Raw genomic sequence first — 20,437 nt, 5'->3', positions numbered from 1 at the left:
ACATCCCGTCCACCGCATCACTTATCTCTCCTCTCTGCAATCCTCAATTTTCTTATCCATCTCCTTAACAAACTGTAAGCCACATGATATAGCTGTGCTTTGGCAGGTAGGGAACCTGGTTTGTCTCTATATCTTCCTTAACCGCAACAATGACTAGCATACAAAAGAGCCTCTCAATCATTGCACACTGTCAGATGCAATATACAGACTGCCAAAATCAAGTTTGTGTCTTTGCTTTACAGTTCATACGAAAATCTATATCACTTGAACTTATGGATCATGTTTAGCTAATGTTATGCAAATATTGAACCCTATTTCATAGCATGGAGTATGATTAAGAAAAAGAAATATAAACAATGGTTTCAAATAGTGTTGCAAAGAGGAATTCCAGGACTTGTACTCATTTAATCAACAAACATGAACACTGAGATATTTTCCTCTTGTCAGAAATGCCCTTAAGTCCAATGGACCTAATCCAATAGTTCAACCCTCTGAATCTTGCTTTTTCTTCTCACCTCTCCTCTTTCTTTTTTCTTTCCTTCCTTCCTTCCTCCTTCCTTCCTTCCTTCTCTCTCTCTCTCTTTCCTTTCTTTCTTCCTTCCTTCCTTCCTTCCTTCCTTTCTTTCTTTCTTTCTTTTTTTCTTTTTCTTTCTCTTTCTCTTTCTTTCTTTTTTGTCTTGCTATGTTGCCCAAGCTAGTTTCCAACTCCTGGGCTCAAGCGATCCTCCTGCCTCAGCCTCCCCAGCAGCTGGAATTACAGGAGCACTACTGCATCCTGTCTTGGTTTTCTTTTATGAACGATGTGGAACGGGACTAGATGACCTCCAAGACATGTTCAGCTTTTACCATCCAAGGACCTGACATCAGTCTTTACTGACAGCCCATCATTTTTGCTCTGCATTCCAAAGCATCCTTTACCCCTGCTGTATATTCCTCTGCAGGTATCTGTCCAATCCACAAGCCAACAATCTCCCCTGCCCACATGGTCATAGAAAAGGCTCCTAGCATCCATGCAGTTACAATGTGACCCTGTCCTTCAGCCACAGTTGATTGGTCCTGGAATGGCCCCCGACCCAGCGTGGGCCAACTAGAGGCCCTTCCCTGGGAATTCAGGCTTGACCTAAGATAGATAAGGTTCAGTCAAAGCTGTGGCATGGCTACTCAACCATTCATTTATACTATTTATTGAGCATTTACAAAATGCAGGGCACCGTTCTCATGCAAGGCAGAATGGGTCTCACAGAACTGCCTGGTTTCCTGATGGCTTTCCAGTTCTTAGTCTCAATCCTTACTGAGGCCTCTCTCACTGCTGCCCTTGGGTTCCCCAGGACATCCCATGGGCCTCATAATAAATTTTCCTTTCTTTAAGTTATTGCAATTTGTTGGCATCTTACTTCCAATGGAAAGACTTTTATCTCTTACCCCCTCACCACCAACAGCTTTTCAAAGCCTACCTGAGCGGTTGCTCTAGTTCTCCTTGTGGTCCTCTTTTTGTTGCCACTTAAGGAATGGGGGACTAATATCCACTCAAATAAGGGACCCAGAGGTAAGCACTGGGCTTTCTGTGAGTCTTTTTCATAGTTTTAAAATTTTTTTCCAATTAAGCATGGCCACATAAGAAATGAAAGAACAAAAAAAGAACTTCTTAAAAAGCACACATAAAAAGAGGTAAAAGGGCCTCATGCAGTTTCATTAGATAAAACCCACCCTTCTCATGTCAATTTTAGCAGAGAAAACATCTTGACAAATCATGTCCTTTAGTCAAAACAAGCTGAGGTCCAAACATATGGAGTAGATAGAAAATAAATTATTTTCAGGAGACTGAGATCCAAACCACAAATTCCAGAAATGCACTTTAAAAGTGCTGCCTATTAGACATGCTAGGTTTTTTTTTTTTATTATACTTTAAGTTTTAATACTAGTTTTAAATTAAATTAATGTTGTAGGGAGAGGGGTAAGGTATGTTTTGATTTATTTATTAGATCATTATCAAGCTTTCCTCTAAGGAGCTCAAGGTATTCCATGGACAAGGATTTTAGAGAAAAGGCTGTTTGAAGAATGTCAAGTTCTGCCAAAGCTGTTTCTCCCTAGTTTGCTAGAACCACTCCCTAGGGGGCTTCACACACTGCCCTTTGAAGCTGACAGCTTTGTGTGGCTAACCGGAAGTCTATCCTCTGGTTGAGAAGTACATCAAGTTACTTCAAACACTTTCTCAAAACTGCTGCAAAAATGATCTAGTGGGTAAACCTGCTCTTCTCCCGAGCTCGTCTGGCTTACTTTATGGGACTTGATGGAGCAAACTTGGGAGAGGAAAGTTCCCTGGCTCAGTTTCTTATCCGGAAGTATTTTTAAAAATGTTATATTGTTAAAAAACATTATGGAAGAATGGCAAACAGGCCTTTCAGTAACAAAGCTTTCTGGGCTCAATTATTTTGAAACCAGCATAGAAGCATGAGTGATATCTTCCATCCTCTAGATTGGAGGGAAAACTCCCAGTATTAGTCAAACACTGCCTTGCCCAGCTGGACAGCCAAACATATTTAGGTGGGGTACAGATTATTTATATTTTCCAAAAGTGCCCATGACAATATTTTCTTCTCCTCATGCTCTTGATCCATTTTCTTTTTTTATTATTATTATTATTATTATTATACTTTAAATTTTAGGATACATGTGCACAAAGTGCAGGTTTGTTACATATGTATACATGTGCCATGTTGGTGTGCTGCACCCATTAACTCATCATTTAGCATTAGGTGTATCTCCTAATGCTATCCCTCCACCCTCCCCCAACCCCACAACAGTCTCCGGTGTGTGATGTTCCCCTTCCTGTGTCCGTGTGTTCTCACTGTTCAATTCCCACCTATGAGTGAGAACATGCAGTGTTTGGTTTTTTGTCCTTGCGATAGTTTGCTGAGAATGATGGTTTCCAGCTTCATCCATATCCCTACAAAGGACATGAACTTATCATTTTTTATGGCTGCATAGTATTCCATGGTGTATATGTGCCACATTTTCCTAATCCAGTCTATCATTGTTGGACATTTGGGTTGGTTCCAAGTCTTTGCTATTGTGAATAGTACCTCAATAAACATACGTGTGCATGTGTCTTTACAGCGGCATGATTTATAATCCTTTGGGCATATACCCAGTAATGGGATGGCTGGGTCAAATGGTATTTCTAGTTCAAGATCCCTGAGGAATCGCCACACCGACTTCCACAAGGGTTGAACTAGTTTACAGTCCCACCAACAGTGTCAAAGTGTTCCTATTTCTCCACATCCTCTCCAGCACCTGTTGTTTCCTGACTTTTAAACGATCACCATTCTAACTGGTGTGAGATGGTATCTCATTGTGGTTTTGATTTGCATTTCTCTGATAGCCAGTGATGATGAGCGTTTTTTCATGTGTTTTTTGGCTGCATAAATGTCTTCTTTTGAGAAGTGTCTGTTCATATCCTTTGCCCACTTTTTGATGTGGTTGTTTGTTTTTTTCTTGTAAATTTGTTTGAGTTCACTGTAGATACTGGATATTAGCCCTTTGTCAGATGAGTAGGTTGCAAAAATTTTCTCCCACTCTGTAGGTTGCCTGTTCACTCTGATGGTGGTTTCTTTTGCTGTGCAGAAGTTCTTTAGTTTAATTAGATCCCATTTGTCAATTTTGGCTTTTGTTGCCATTGCTTTTGGTGTTTTAGACATGAAGTCCTTGCCCGTGCCTATGTCCTGAATGGTATTGCCTAGGTTTTCTTCTAGGGTTTTTATGGTTTTAGGTCTAACATGTAAGTCTTTAATCCATCTTGAATTAATTTTTGTATAAGGTGTAAGGAAGGGATAAAGTTTCAGCTTTCTACATATGGCTAGCCAGTTTTCCCAGCACCATTTATTAAATAGGGAATCGTTTCCCCATTGCTTGTTTTTGTCAGGTTTGTCAAAGATCAGATAGTTGTAGATATGCGGCATTATTTCTGAGGGCTCTGTTCTGTTCCATTGGTCTGTATCTCTGTTTTGGTACCAGTATCATGCTCTTTTGGTTACTGTAGCCTTGTAGTATAGTTTGAAGTCAGGTAGTGTGATGCCTCCACCTTTGTTCTTTTGGCTTAGGATTGACTTGGAAATGTGGGCTCTTTTTTGGTTCCATATGAACTTTAAAGCAGTTTTTTCCAATTCTGTGAAGAAAGTCATTGGTAGCTTGATGGGGATGGCATTGAATCTATAAATTGCCTTGGGCAGTATGGTCATTTTCACGATAATGATTCTTCCTACCCATGAGCATGGAATGTTCTTCCATTTGTTTGTATCCTCCTTTATTTCATTGATCAGTGGTTTGTCGTTCTCCATGAAGTGGTCCTTCACGTCCCTTGTAAGTTGGATTCCTAGGTATTTTATTCTCTTTGAAGCAATTGTGAATGGGAGTTCACTCATGATTTGGCTCTCTGTTTGTCTGTTATTGGTGTATAAGAATGCTTGTGATTTTTGCACATTGATTTTGTATCCTGAGACTTTGCTGAAGTTGCCTATCAGCTGAAGGAGATTTTGGGCTGAGACAATGGGGTTTTCTAGATATAAAATCATGTCATCTACAAACAGGGACAATTTGACTTCCTCGTTTCCTAATTGAATGCCCTTTATTTCCTTCTCCTGCCTGATTGCCCTAGCCAGAACTTCCAGCACTATGTTGAATAGGAGTGGTGAGAGAGGGCATCCCTGTCTTGTGCCCGTTTTCAAAGGGAATGCTTCCAGTTTTTGTCCATTCAGTATGATATTGGTTGTGGGTTTGTCATAGATAGCTCTTATTATTTTGAGATACATCCCATCAATACCTAATTTATTGAGAGTTTTTAGCATGAAGGGTTGTTGAATTTTGTCAAAGGCTTTTTCTGCATCTATTGAGATAATCATGTGGTTTTTGTCTTTGTTTCTGTTTATATGCTGGATTAAGTTTATTGATTTTCGTATGTTGAACCAGCCTTGCATCCCAGGGTTGAAGCCCACTTGATCATGGTAGATAAGCTTTTTGATGTGTTGCTGGATTTGGTTTGCTAGTATTTTATTGAGGATTTTTGCATCAATGTTCATCAAGGATATTGGTCTAAAATTCTCTTTTTTTGTTGTGTCTCTGCCAGGCTTTGGTATCAGGATGATGTTGGCCTCATAAAATGAGTGTGGGAGGATTTCCTCTTTTTCTGTCAATTGGAGTAGTTTCAGAAGGAATGGTACCAGCTCCTCCTTGTACCTCTGGTAGAATTCGGCTGTGAATCCATCTGGTCCTGGACTTTTATTGGTTGGTAAGCTATTAATTATTGCCTCAATTTCAGAGCCTGTTATTGGTCTATTCAGAGAGTCAACTTCTTCCTGGTTTAGTCTTGGGAGAGTGTACATGTCGAGGAATTTATCCATTTCTTCTAGATTTTCTAGTTTATTTGCGTAGAGGTGTTTATAGTATTCTCTGATGGTAGTTTGTATTTCTGTGGGATCGGTGGTGATATCCCTTTTGTCATTTGTTATTGTGTCTATTTGATTCTTCTCTCTTTTCTTCTTTATTAGTTTTGCTAGCGGTCTATCAATTTTGTTGATCTTTTCAAAAAACCAGCTCCTGGATTCATTGATTTTTTGAAGGGTTTTTTGTGTCTCTATCTCCTTCGGTTCTGTTCTGATCTTAGTTATTTCTTGCCTTCTGCTAGCTTTTGAATGTGTTTGCTCTTGCTTCTCCAGTTCTTTTAATTGTGATGTTAGGGTGTCAATTTTAGATCTTTCCTGCTTTCTCTTGTGGGCATTTAGTGCTATAAATTTCCCTCCACACACTGCTTTGGACGTGTCCCAGAGATTCTGGTAAGTTGTGTCTTTGTTCTCGTTGGTTTCAAAGAACATCTTTATTTCTGCCTTCATTTCGTTACGTACCCAGTAGTCATTCAGGAGCAGGTTGTTCAGTTTCCATGTAGTTGAGCAGTTTTGAGTGAGTTTCTTAATCCTGAGTTCTAGTTTGATTGCACTGTGGTCTGAGAGACAGTTTGTTATAATTTCTGTTCTTTTACATTTGCTGAGGAATGCTTTACTTCCAACTATGTGGTCAATTTTGGAATAGGTGTGGTGTGGTGCTGAAAAGAATGTATATTCTGTTGATTTGGGGTGGAGAGTTCTGTAGATGTCTATTAGGTCCACTTGGTGCAGAGCTGAGTTCAATTCCTGGATATCCCTGTTAACTTTCTGTCTCGTCAATCTGTCTCATGTTGACAGTGGGGTGTTAAAGTCTCCCATTATTATTGTGTGGGAGTCTAAGTCTCTTTGTAGGTCTCTAAGGACTTGCTTTATGAATCTGAGTGCTCCTGCATTGGGTGCATATATATTTAGGACAGTTAGTTCTTCTTGTTGAATTGATCCCTTTACCACTATGTAATGGCCTTCTTTGTCTCTTTTGATCTTTGTTGGTTTAAAGTCTGTTTTATCTGAGACTAGGATTGCAACCCCTGACTTTTTTTGTTTTCCCTTTGCTTGGTAGATCTTCCTCTATCCCTTTATTTTGAGCCTATGTGTGTCTCTGCATGTGAGATGGGTTTCCTGAATACAGCACACCGATGGGTCTTGACTCTTTATCCAATTTGCCAGTCTGTGCATTTTAATTGGAGCATTTAGCCCATTTACATTTAAGGTTACTATTGTTATGTGTGAATTTGATCCTGTCATTATGATGTTAGCTGGTTATTTTGCTTGTTAGTTGATGCAGTTTCTTCCTAGCCTTCATGGTCTTTACAATTTGGCATGTTTTTGCAGTGGCTGGTACCGGTTGTTCCTTTCCATGTTTAGTACTCCCTTCAGGAGCTCTTTTAGGGCAGGTCTGGTGGTGACAAAATCTCTCAGCATTTGCTTGTCTGTAAAGTATTTTATTTCTCCTTCACTTATGAAGCTTAGTTTGGCTGGATATGAAATTCTGGGTTGAAAATTCTTTTCTTTAGGAATGTTGAATACTGGCCCCCACTCTCTTCGGGCTTGTAGAGTTTCTGCCGAGAGATCCGCTGTTAGTCTGATGGGTTTCCCTTTGTGGGTAACCCAACCTTTCTCTCTGGCTGCCCTGAACATTTTTTCCTTCATTTCAACTTTTGAATCTGACAAGTATGTGTCTTGGAGTTGCTCTTCTCGAGGAGTATCTTCATGGCATTCTCTGTATTTCCTGAATTTCATTGTTGGCCTGCCTTGCTAGATTGGGGAAGTTCTCCTGGATAATATCCTGCAGAGTGTTTTCCAACTTGGTTCCATTCTCCCCGTCACTTTCAGGTACACCAGTTAGACATAGATTTGGTCTTTTCACAAATTCCCATATTTCTTGGAGGCTTTGTTCATTTCTTTTTATTCTTTTTTCTCTAAACTTTTCTTCACGCTTCATTTCATTCATTTCGTCTTCCATCGCTGATACCCTTTCTTCCAGTTGATTGCATCGGTTACTGAGGCTTGTGCATTCGTCACGTAGTTCTTGTGCTGTGATTTTCAGCTCCATCAGGTCCTTTAAGGACTTCTCTGCATTAGTTATTCTAGTTATCCATTTGTCTAATTTTTTTTCAAAGTTTTAACCTTCTTTTCCATGGGTTCGAACTTCCTCCTTTAGCTTGGAGTAGTTTGATCTTCTGAAGACTTCCTCTCTCAACTCGTCAAAGTCATTCTCCGTCCAGCTTTGTTCTGTTGCTGGTGAGGAGCTGCGTTCCTTTGGAGGAGGAGAGGCGCTCTGATTTTTAGAGTTTCTGGTTTTTCTGCTCTGTTTTTTCCCCATCTTTGTGGTTTTATCTACCTTTGGTCTTTGATGATGGTGACGTACAGATGGGTTTTTGGTGTGGATGTCCTTTCTGTTTGCTAGTTTTCCTTCTAACAGTCAGGACCCTCAGCTGCAGGTCTGTTGGAGTTTACTGGAGGTCCACTCCAGACACTCTTTGCCTTGGTATCAGCAGCGGTGGTTGCAGAACAGCGGATATTGGTGAACCGCAAATGCTGCTGCCTGATCGTTCCTCTGGAAGTTTAGTCTCAGAGGAGTACCCGTCCGTGTGATGTGTCAGTCTGCCCCTACTGGGGGATGCCTCCCAGTTAGGCTACTTGGGGGTCAGGGACCCACTTGCGCAGGCAGTCTGCCCATTCTCAGATCTCAAGCTGCATGCTGGGAGAACCACTACTCTCTTCAAAGCTGTCAGACGGGGACATTTAAGACTGCAGAGGTTATTGCTGTCTTTTGTTTGTCTGTGCCCTGCCCCCAGAGGTGGAGCCTACAGAGGCAGGCAGGCCTCCTTGAGCTGTGGTGGGCTCCACCCAGTTCGAGCTTCCAGGCCACTTTGTTTACCTACTCAAGCCTGAGCATTGGCGGGCACCCCTTCCCCGGCCTCGCTGCCACCTTGCAGTTTGATCTCAGACTACTGTGCTAGCAATGAGGGAGGCTCCCTGGGTGTAGGACCCTCCGAGCCAGGTGTGGGATATAATCTCCTGGTGTGCCGTTTGTTAAGCCCGTTGGAAGAGCGCAGTATTAGGGTGGGAGTGACCTGATTTTCCAGGTGCCATCTGTCACCCCTTTCTTTGATTAGGAAAAGGAATTCCCTGACCCCTTGCACTTCCTGTGTGAGGTGATGCCTCGCCCTGCTTCGGCTCATGCATGGTGCACTGCACCCACTGTCCTGCACCCACTGTCCGGCACTCCCTGGTGAGATGAACCCGGTACCTCAGTTGGAAATGCAGAAATCACCTGTCTTCTGCATCGCTCACGCTGGGAGCTGTAGACTGGAGCTGTTCCTATTCGGCCATCTTGGCTTCACCCCCCCGGCTCTTGGTCCATTTTCAAGAGGAAGAGTGCATGTCTCTTCCCCTTGAACCTGGGTGGGCATTTGTGATTACCTTGACAAATAGAGTACAGTGCTGTGGAAGTGATGTTATGTGGCGTTTAAGGCTAGGCCATAAAATACAATACATCTGAATCCTGGCTGTCTCCTAGGATGCCGGCCCTTTGAACGCAGCTGCCACATTGCAAGAAAGCTTGGCCACATGAGAAGGGCCGTATGGAGAGAAACTGAGGCCCCTCGCTGCCAGCTGCCACTCAGCATCTACTTTCTGACTATATGAATGAGCCATCTTGGAGGTGAATCCTTCCCTACTGAGCTCTAACCAGAGCGCAGATTCATGAGTAAAATGAATGATCAATATTATTTTAAATCAATGATTTGGGATGACTTGGTATGTAGCAATAGATAACCAGAACAGGTGGAGATGAAAGACTTCTCTGGACAATCTGATTTCAACAGGAATGCATGCTAAACGCTGCAAAGAAAGTAAGTTCAACCAGTTGCAATATGATGCAAATGAAATTCTGACTCTAGTAAAGGCAAAATCCAGCTACCGTGACTTTCCTGACACAGAGAATTTGTTTGATGCAGACAATCTTAGATACACAGTTATTTTTCTTAACTTTCGCTGCCTGCAAAAATGTACATAAATAAGATTGAGTTCTGTGAGCCATTTCCAAGTACCTGGAATGGAGGTCTCCATTTCCCTGCAGTGCTGAGGCTGCCCAAGGAACAGGAGCAAACCTTTGCAGAGCACAGCTCTTGATCAGTCCCCATACATGGAGACTGTACTGCTGAAGTGCTCCTGGGAGAGTTGGGGGCCTGAGTAGCTTGGGGCTTCTGCCTCTGTGTTGGCCAGGGTCTAGCCCTGCTGGCCTCCATTCCCATGAAACAGCTTGTCATGGCATGTGTCCAGAATTTCACTGGCTCCCTACAGTTTTCCCCAAGAAAGACAGTTTATATCTCCCAAGACTGAGGAGCTCAACAAGTTACTCACAGTGGAGAAGAAAAAGGGGAGACTGGAAAAACACGTCACTGCCTTATAAACATGGCTTCCCATAGGCACAGCAAAAGAAGAACACTCAGCACTCCATGTCTTTCTGAGAAGAGCAAAGCAGTAGTGAAATATGAAATGTTTGTGACTTCTTTGGGGTGCAGTGTACCTACTCCCTTCTATTTAATTCACTTATTCACCCAACAATTAGGCTTTGTGCCCCAAATGCTTGAGCACTGGCTATGTACAGGCATACAAGGGTATTCAAGGTGGCTCTTTTCAGACGTCACAGTGTGGCAGGGATACAAACCCATAAAAATAATAATAGCAAATACTTATGTAGTACTTACTACGCGCCAGACACTGTTCTGAGTGCTTTATACGCATTCATTGATCTAATTCTCATAATAGCCCCCCAAAGTAGATGCTATTATCATCCCCGATCTATAGATGATGACACTTAGGCACAAAGATGTGCCCAAGGTCACATAGTTAGTTAATGGTGGAGCTTGGGTTCTAACCCAGGTAGCGTGACTCCAGATGTGTTATCACTACTTTCTGTTGGCTCTTGTAAACAAACACAGTAGAATGAAGTGATTGCTATTAGCATAGCTTATAGTAGACAGCATGAGGAAGGAATGCATGAAAGAGACAGCTGTCTATCATTTATAAAATCTAACTTAAAAAATAAAGATGTTAAATAGGAAAGAGCCTCAAATCTCCCTTGGTGTCACTCATCCTCCTATGTGACCACTCTGTGAGGACATTTTTCCTCTCGATTCCTTGAATTTCTCAGTCTACAAAATACACCCCTTTATTTCTGTTCTGTTCTCTAGAGAAACAAAGAAGTTGGAAGAAACAGATTTGCACACTGTCAGCATGGAAAGGAGAAGAGAGCATCAGATTTCTTTGACAGAGGTGGAGGCAGGCTTCGTTTCCCTTGTGCACATCAATGCATGGTGGGCGAGGCAAGAGCGAGTGGGCTGCTGCTTCTTTGGGGTTACCTACAGCTGAAACAATGACCAGCTTTGCCTTGCTTAGTAGCTGCTGGAAAGGAGAGTCGGGGCCTCCTTTGAGGGTCACTGGAGTTGAGTGATGGGGCTGCTACCTTTCATCCCCTGTGAAACTGAGATAGAAGCTTTTGGCTTAAGGGCAGTAGTTGGAAAGAGGAACCAGTGACTTGAAGCCATGCTGCATTCTGAATAAGGACTAAAACAGGTCCACCCTGACCACCCTCCCAACTTTTGGCGAGCCTCTGTTGTTTGTAAGGCCTATATAGGTGCCGACCGCTGAGGATGCAAAAAAGAATAATACCCAGATCAGCTTTCTGATTCTCACAGTGATAGCTTTCACATTCTTTTGATAAATAAGAAAACATTTAAATCATGCGTGTGTATCTATGTGCAACTGGGTTGTGTTATTTTACCTTGCTAGATGCAGTGAACTCCGATCTAGTCTGTTCTATTCTTTTTCATTTAAAAAAATGCCGATTAAAACCATTGAATTGATATGTTGATCCACTAATGTGCAGTGAATGAAGTTGTGGAGTTAGAAAAATGCTAGTCTGAAGGAAAACATTAGTCTGGAGAAAGGTACCTAATATGTATAGTTACAAAAGAGTGTATGAATGCAGCTTCAAAAGTATGAAAAAAATGTATAGAGCCCTGAAGAAGCCACATGGGGCCTGGACAACACTCTCCTGTGTTCTTTCCATCACCCTCTGTGAGGGAACACACTCCACACCCCACGGGAATAACTGCTGGCTCTGTTTCCCAGCGCATCTCTCACCAGGCTCTCAATCTGCCCTCATCCCCGCACAGTCCATAGACCCTGCTTCTGGGTGTCCCTGAGCCAACACCATGACGAAACCATCTATGAATTCAGAGACAGGGCAGAGATGGATGAGCGGCTCAGCTAGAGCCTTTCAAGTTCTAGAATTTTCCCATTTGTAGGGCAGCACCCTGAGCACAGGAAGGATTCCGCATTGATAACTTTATTCAGCAGGCTTTGCCTTTTTGTGTCTTTCTGGCTCAGCACTGGTGGGTCTTCAGTGAGAAGGGGAGGAGGGAGCAGATTCCAGAGGAACAGAGCAGGGCAGTAAGTGACAAGAAAGAAATGAGCAATAACTGTTGGTAGTTAATACGCAATGAAGATGCAATGTGTACAGGCAACTCAACTCCAATGCACACGTTTATTCTCCTGGGGAGCACTGCCAATGAGTCCCAGGGCCAAGTCCCAGAGATGCAGATGTGGTAGCAGCAGATGACCTCGAGGGAGCTCACTCACACTGGCTGTCTTGATGACCAGCCCAGGCATAGATTTTATTCATGAGCTGGATAGATACTGGAAAGGGAGAGCACTTGTGCTAATGAGTAACCATGAAGGAAACCAGAATGAATAACATATGAGTATATGAATACTTAACTTCAAAGAAAATGCCTGGCAGCCTCCTGGAGCCAAGAAATGTGGTTAAGAGCTAGGCTTTGGAATAAGAGTGACCTTGGGACAAATTCTGGTGTCACTATTTCCTGTGTGCTCTTAGGAAAATGCCTGAGAACAGAGGAGAGTAAGACCCAATCCCAGGTTTCTGGAGGTTCACATCTACTGCTTAACCTTTCTGGGCCTCAGTTTCCTCACTGGTAAACAGGGATAATGATAGGACCTACATTCTAAGGCTGCCATGAGGATTAATATCAGACTGAATGGTAAGAGCTTGGCTGAACCATGGTACACACTGATCACAGGTTCTCTGTATAACTTTGGATAGTAAGAGGTGATGGAAAACAACACAAAGGAGGCTGGTAAATGGTTATAACCATGTTAGACTCCATCTGCATCTTGCATCCTCCTCTTCTGGAAAGCCTTAAAGCAGAGTGGTAGACATCTTCTCTTGATGGCTTCACCTCTATCTCAAAGAAGTAGCTCTTTGGGCAATTACAGTCAGTGTCTCAAAGCCCTACTGGGTGTTCCTCTTTAAGTTCATTCCAATTTTGTTCAAACCCCAACACATATGCCAGAGGTAACTCTTTGCTGTACTGTGTGGAATTGTAGGAGGGTTCAGCCACAGAGAAGGCCCATTTAGAAACCAAACAAAATGACTCTCCTTTGGGGGCTGGAGTGGAGAGGGCTTTGTTGCCAGCCCACCAGAATTCTCCCCCACCCCCTGTAGATAGATGAGATGCCCTGGCAATTGAGAGCTGAGGCCTCACAGCTAAAGTCTGAGGAATGGATCCTGACAGCTGCTGGGAGAACATAAATTCCTTTTTCTTAAATCCATTACTTGGAAACCTCCCTTTGAGATCAGTCTTAAGCTGGCGGAGCATTTTGTCATGAGCCCTAACACTGGGGGTTTCAAATGGAGAGAAACACAACAGCCCATTGCGGCCCAGGACGGTTCTAAACATCTTCCTAGGTGGAGCCTGCTTGAGGACAGTGGAGCAGGAAGAGATGTAGAAAACACTCTGCAGCGTTTGAAAGGGTCATTAAAAAATAAACTCCAAAATAAACATGATCAACAACAACAACAAGTGACACTCTTGTTTCATCAAACAGTGACAGAAAATGCAGGTGGATATTCCTTACACAACACGACTATGTTCTATAATATATTCCATATTCTCCTCAGGAAGGATTGTAAAGTCCATTAGTGTATTAAAGGCACTGTGATTTTGGACTACAAAGAAACAATCAAATTTGTTGTTTAAGCCAGTGTTTCTGGAACATATTTAATCAAAGATCCCTTTGGCTAAGAAACAGCTATTTCTGTGGAACATCTTTGGACAAAGAGCAGAGTTAGGGCCTCCTGTCACCTACACTGCAACTCTCCAAGTGCAGGTGGGGTGGAGCCTTCATTTGTACCCTTGGCCAGACACCCTGTACAGGGTCTGACTGCACCATAGACACAGCAGCCTGTCTGGGAAAGGGCACATTGGCAATTGGGCCATCCTCAGACCTTACTAACTAGGCTCTGAAAGTCCACACTTGTTATTTTAGTCTCTCTTCAGGGTAAAGCCACGCCTGTGAATGAAGGAGAAAAATGCTCAAGTGGAAAAGGCTGGAAACCGTGTCTAGTCTGGAAGTTTCTGTACCAACTAGCCACCATGAAGGGCTACTAGGGAGACACTAACCAATTCTGAGCCTACTTATACCAACGCAGAAGTCCCTAAACACTTTGAAGAAGCTGACTACACTGCTTTACTAAAAAATATAGAAGGAAAATGCGAACCAGGCACTGCAACAGAAGTTGCTGAAAATTGGGAACAGCAGGAAGGAGACCTGCAGGTCCGCTCCAGCAGGTTTACTGCTTGGTTTAGAGTCTGATTGTCTGGCATCCGTCCTCTGGGTTTTGGAGTGGAACAGTTTTCCTGGAATATGCATTTATTGAACTCTGAAAGGTCAGATCTCTTAGGTAGATTAATTCATGATTTCAAAGATGCTTTGATGCTGACAAAACATTCTGTTACTTCCAAGAGTTATTACAAGTGAAATTCTGGCATGGACTGAGAGGTCAGCCTGTAATCTTATTGAAATCTTTTTAGATTTAGAAACTCTACAGTAGGTTAAAAATAGATCACATTTGTATACTTTTTCCTCCTTGCATCCCCACTTCAAGGGTTGTTCGGTTATTTTGACCCACCCCAGATATCAGCCAGATAAATTCTGGCACTTGTCACCTAGGAGTCTGCCAGTCCAAAAGTCATTTCCAAGTGGGTTTTGGGGTGATGCTAGCCATAGGACTGAGCAGAGCCGCTCATCATCCTACATAATCAGTTCTAGAATTAAGAGCAAAGGGCTGTCACTAAGACCGGTGTGTGCTATGTGGATTCATTTTAAGTGAAAACATAGGCTGCAAGGAGGAGAGTTTTCAATAGTGCTGTCCCAGAGAGCTTGTGTCCTCCACGTTAGACCACATGTGCTGACCAGAAAAGACCACAGTGCTCAGGTCAGAAGAAGCTGTATGAGGCTAACAGGTCAGGCTGCTTACAATCAAAAGATAAAGATTGCCCTTGATTTTAGAAGAGCCAAAATACCAAATGTTATCTGTATGGTGCTGGCTAAGGTTAACAGGGTGCCAGAATTTTCATGCCCAGCAAAGAGAACATTTCTATACTCAGGATTACCTCTTCATGGTTACTTTACCTTCATGAACATGCTAAATCCAGTTTTAAGGAGATCAGTGAGGCCTGAAGACATGTGTTCAATATCAACGGAATCTGGCCTCTCGGGATGAAATATTTCCTCCACAACTTGCTTCAACAATGGCTTATAAGATGCCTGGAAAGACAAAATACTGTGAGTAAAGGGATTGTTTGGTTTGTCTGGAGAGAGGACAGCTTTATCGTCAATGAAGAAAGCAAAGCAAGTTTATTTTGATACTGAGCAATGGCTATGATGTGTGTGTGTGTGTGTGTGTGTGTGTGTGTGTGTGTATGTCAGAGAAAAGACAATATAACAACATTGGGCTTTTAAATAAACTTTCACCCCAATTCTTTAGCATGCTTTTCTGCTTCTTATGCTCCCTTCTACAAGCAAATATATCTTACGAGAGCTACAATCGTACTATGACTAATTTTTCTATTTAAAGTGACAATTTTATGTATACTGAGAAACAAAGTACTGTCGTTTGATACAGACATGAAGACATGAAGACGGTCTCCAGTTTTTCCTGAACATTCTTAGCATTATGCTCTCCTCTGCTAAGAACTCCAATGTTATTTACAATGTGCTGTCAATAACCAAGCTTAAAGCAATCCCTCTTCCTTCTACAGAGCTCAACTCCCAAGTATGACTTGGCCAGGAAAAGAAGCTAAGATGACATAAAGGAATCTGACAAAGGTCAGAAAGCAGACTACATGGTATCACAAGAATTTCAGTAGAATTAGGGAGATGTTAGTTTGCAACAACTTCTACAGTTTGATAAATGCTGCTAAATGCCTTCCTTTTCTGTAATCTGAATAACCCATCCATGTTTAGGTTATATTGGGAGCCAGCTGCCTTATTGACCCTGAACTTTCTGAGCTGTTTTTCGCCACCTCTTTCCTTAGTTCTTGCTACCAAGTTCTTCCCGTTTTCTTTTCCCACTTGGTGGACCACCTTCCTCCCAATCCTCCAGTCAGATATGGCACGAAGTCTGGGGCATGAAGGGCAAAGGACGAAGGAATATCTTCTCTCAATGCACTCTCTGATCTATTATAGCTTCAGTAAAGCCAGTTTCTAACAGGGCATAGTTGAGGCATATCCTGTATTAAACTCTTTCTCTCTTTGATTGGCCAAATATGTGACTTGTCTGTAGCAACTGTCAAGGATATTTAGCGTACTGACCTCATTCCTGGCTTCATCTTGGTTTTCTTCCAGTCATTTTTTTTTACTCAAATTTTCCCTTTCCAATTTTCTTATTTAAAATAGCTTAGAAATAAAGCAAGGTATAAACCATTAAAATCATAAATAACCATTCAGCAGGAATATAGCTGGCATCTTTCCCAGGGAAAACTAGCATCTTCTCACTTGGGGATACCAACCTTTTTATGTTTATTAGTCAAACAGACCATTGTTTGTCCAGAGATCTCATGGTTACATGATCATGAAGGGCAAGACAATGAACAGAAACACCGGTCAGACAGAAATATTTTGAAAACTATGGATCCACCTTGCTCATACAGAAATTGCAATTAAAGCTATGCCAAGATGGATTTTTTTTTTAAATCAGACTATTGAAACTCCAAAAGTTTGAAAACACACTCTTTTGATGAGGCCATGGGGTAACAGGCCCTCTTATACATTGCTGGTGGGAGGGTTAATTGTTACAATCAATGCAGAGAGCAATTCGGTAATATCTATCAATATCACAGATGCATTCGACATAGCAATCACACTCCTAGTCATTTATTCTTTGCATATGCTCATGTATGCAAATGAGATCCAAAAAGGCTGTTTATTGTTCGTAGTACTAAGATTAGAAACCACCCAAGTGCCATCAGTAGGGAGCTGTTTAATAAATGGGGTGCATCCACAGGGAGGAATGCCATGACAGAGAATAAGAAAGCTCTGTGCTTGTGTGGCAGAAACAAGGTACAGAATAGTGTGTGAATGAAAAAAGCAAGGTGAGGATACTGTGTATGATGGGTTAGCATTTGTGTAAAAAGTGGCAGGGGGAATATGGAAGTTTAAATTGCTGAAATATGCAAAAATAAGCTCTGGTGCGACACATACTAACTATCAGCAGCAAGGATTATGGGGTGGCGGACCAAAGCAAGGGAGAAAGGTGAGAGGAAGACTTTTCATTGTATTGTTTATTTATTTATTTATTTACAGCACAGTTTAAAGCACCACTACAAACAGCAAGAATGATCTCAATTGTTAAAAATTAATAAATTATTTATGCATGAGAAAGAGACTGGGGTAAAGCACACCAAAATGTTATTTAGGGTTATCTCTAGGTTCAGGAAGTAGAAGACATTTATTTTATTTTTCCAGATTTTCCAAAATTATGAGGGCTACTTCCAGAATCATAAGATAACTTAATAAATGTTATTTTAAATGTAAAAAAAGGGCCATGGAGTGGCCTCTGAATCCTGCAAATACTCTTCCCTGAGTAAACTGTTTCGAATGCTCTTCTATCACCTTAGCCTTTCTGGACATTGACTCGCTTAAACTTCAATTTCTTTAAAGCTCCTCCACAAAAAGTTCTTTGTCCAATAATCTGATACCTTATCAGCACTATCATCAAATAATAATTGACCTCTTCCTTGGTAATAGACTTCAATCTTCAGCCATGCACATTACCAGCTGGCTAAAAGACTACATTCTCCAGCCTTCATTGCAGCTGAGTATAGCCATGTAATTAAGGTCTGGGCAATGAGAAGTAAATAGAGTAATGTGAGAATTTCAGAAGTCTCCTTTTTAAAATGGAAGGATATGCTTTTCTCTTTTCCTCTGCTCTGCTGGCTGGAATGTAGAAGTGAAGCCTGGAGCTCCAGCAGCCATCTTGGAAGACAGGGCATTCCTTAGAGATGGTGAAGCAGAGAGCTGGAGAAACCTTGGTAAGTGATGACTTATAGCGCCACTATCACCATAACATGGACAGGCTAAATTAGTACCTACTTTACATGTCACTATAAAACCTTGTATGTTTAAGCCACTGTTTTTCAGATCTCTGTTACTTGTAACTGAATGAAATTCTGATAGAAAGCATGAAGGGAATACAAAGATATAAAAGGACGTTTCCTCCTTCCAGAAGCTTACAGTTATTTATTTTATTAGTCTATTAAAACTCATTAGCAGAATCACAGAGAAATACACATAGGCTGTCATATTTAAGAGAGAAGAAAATATACCCCTGATATGGTTTGGCTGTGTCCCTACCCAAATCTCATCTTGAATTATAGCTTCCATAATCCCCACATGCAGCAGGAGGGACCTGGTGGGAGGTAGTTTAGTCATGGGGGCGGTTACACTCATGCTGTTCTCATGACAGTGGGAGAGTTCTTATGAGATCCAATGGTTTTACAAGCAGCTTTTCCCCCTTTTGCTCAGCACTTATCCTTGATGCTGCTGTGAAGAAGAGCATGTTTGCTTCCCCTTCTGCCATGATTGTAAGTTTCCTGAGGCCTCCCCAGTCCTGTGGAACCGTGAGTCAATTAAACCTCTTTTCTTTATAAATTACTCAGTCTCGGGAATGTCTTTATTAGCAGCATGAGAACGGACAAATGCAACGCCTTAACCCATAGCAAAAAAAATAGATTGTCATTCTCCATAAGATGTACTGTACAAAAAGGAAGAGTAGTGATTCTGAAAAAGAGATCATACACAGCACAAAGGTGGCTCTGTAATTAAGCGAAAACACTATACTCTGTACCTCCTCTGTGCAAGGCACAGTGTACCTGGGGTGATAGGATTTGTTCTCAGGGGTCCTGTGACCCCAGTGTAGACTGGGAGACGGCGGAAAGCAGGAGTTATGGAGGGATTGGGGAAAGTAGGGACACTAGGATCACTCTCTCTCTTTCCCCTGCTCCACTTTTGACTAAATTTTGGGGAATGAAACATCCAGGAGAAAATGCTCGCTGAGCTGGGTTCTCCTTGGGGGTAGTGAGCAGAGATTTTAGAAGTGCTGTTTTGTTAACCTCTTCATTCTTGAGACTTTCTGATTGTTCTGTGCTACACTGGGAATGTTGGAAATCTTTTTTGTTTTTTATTTTTTTAAGGTATGTAGGTGAACATTTATTTAGCAGGAGAAAAGAAACTATGATTTAAAATACAGAAAAGTAACAGCAAACACATCACATAATCCAGGAAAAGAACATAAATGCTTTTATTAATTGCCTGACCTACCTCTTTGATATTCATTTCTTACATTTTTTTGGTTCCATTCTCTCTGATTATCTTTTCATATAACAACAATTTTGAAATAACATTTTCTATGAAAATGTGATAGTTATCAAGCTATTGTCTCTCAATTCCAAACCCTCTCTTCTAGACTCAGTTCTGTGATGCTGGGCTGAGACTCTGAAAACCACTTTTGTGCTTTGCCAGCTAGGTCTGTTAGACTCTGCCGATGGGGGGCACTAGAGGGAGACCGGAAGGCAGGAAGAACAGGCAGGAACTTGCTTCTCCTGTTTATTTGCAGTTCCTGCCACCATCACCCTGGCGATGGCCTCTCACCACTTGAAGCTGCCCCTCCTCTAGACTTTTAAGTTATAGGATTTAATAAATTACCTTTCTTTTTTTTTTCAAGCTCAAAGTGGCATTTTATTTAGTAAACAATCAGTATGCATAATGCTATAATAGTAGCAGAAGCTGATTAAGTCTACAAACAAAACAAAACACAACAAATCTTGAACACTGACAAAACCAGGTACAGATATTAACAGAAAAGATGAGATAATGAACATCATAAAAATTTATTCTAAAATACATTTATTCCACTAAAACAGTGTAGTAGAGGATGAGAGGGACACTCTGGTTTAATATTTTATCTAAAAGCATTTAGATTTTTAAAAAAGACATAAAATGGGAAAAAGGAGAGGGGCAAGAATCAGGGGCTAGAAAGGCAGAAAAAACATTATCTTTCTTGTTTAAGCTTTTTAGAACTTTTTTCTTTATTTTTAATCGTAACCAAAAGCATAGTAAATGATGTAAATATTAATTCATAGAGAAGTTGATAGGTTTTCCTACTTGAATGGGAATAAGGGGAAAAAAACCCTCTAAATTTTCTACTGAAAGAACTAAGTACAGAACAACTGGGTTACATTGTGTATTCAGAGAGCACAATTTGGTAAAGACTTTCTCAGGCACGAAACAGTACTTGTGCCTTCTTAATAAAAAAAATTCCCAGTTAAGTTTTTAATGAGGAGAACCTTTGGTTTCTGCCTCTCAGCCTCTTAGTTTGGACCATTTTGTGCCCTAAATCATGTCACTGAAATCTGGTTAGAATGAACTGCTTGGCAATGACTTCTTAGATGGGAACCCTCTGACTTTCATGAAATTTTCTACTCAGCCAGGAATGACTCACTTCTCAGCAAAGGACCCTGTAGAAGGTGGTGATAGTGGAGACAGATGTGATTTCTCTGGTGCCCTACTCAAAGATTCTCTCGCATGCTAGGAAGGGCCAGAGGAGAGATTAGCCATATAGTTTGTCTCCA

General features: G+C 41.6%; 1 protein-coding gene across 4 annotated transcripts in view; it reads right to left on the bottom strand.

Moving 5' to 3' along the window:
• The window catches only part of SCFD2 (sec1 family domain containing 2), a 500,604-nt gene that overhangs the window by 18,914 nt on the left and 461,253 nt on the right, over positions 1-20,437 (bottom strand). For all 4 annotated transcript variants that reach the window (XM_063722535.1, XM_009239998.4, XM_054553177.2 and 1 more), the window contains 1 exon segment: positions 14,940-15,074. In XM_063722535.1, the coding sequence (XP_063578605.1) occupies positions 14,940-15,074 (135 nt within the window).

Source organism: Pongo abelii, chromosome 3, assembly GCF_028885655.2.
Source record: "Pongo abelii isolate AG06213 chromosome 3, NHGRI_mPonAbe1-v2.0_pri, whole genome shotgun sequence".
In the NCBI taxonomy this organism is placed as follows: Eukaryota; Metazoa; Chordata; class Mammalia; order Primates; family Hominidae; genus Pongo; species Pongo abelii.
This window is presented reverse-complemented; position numbering and strand designations above follow the sequence as displayed.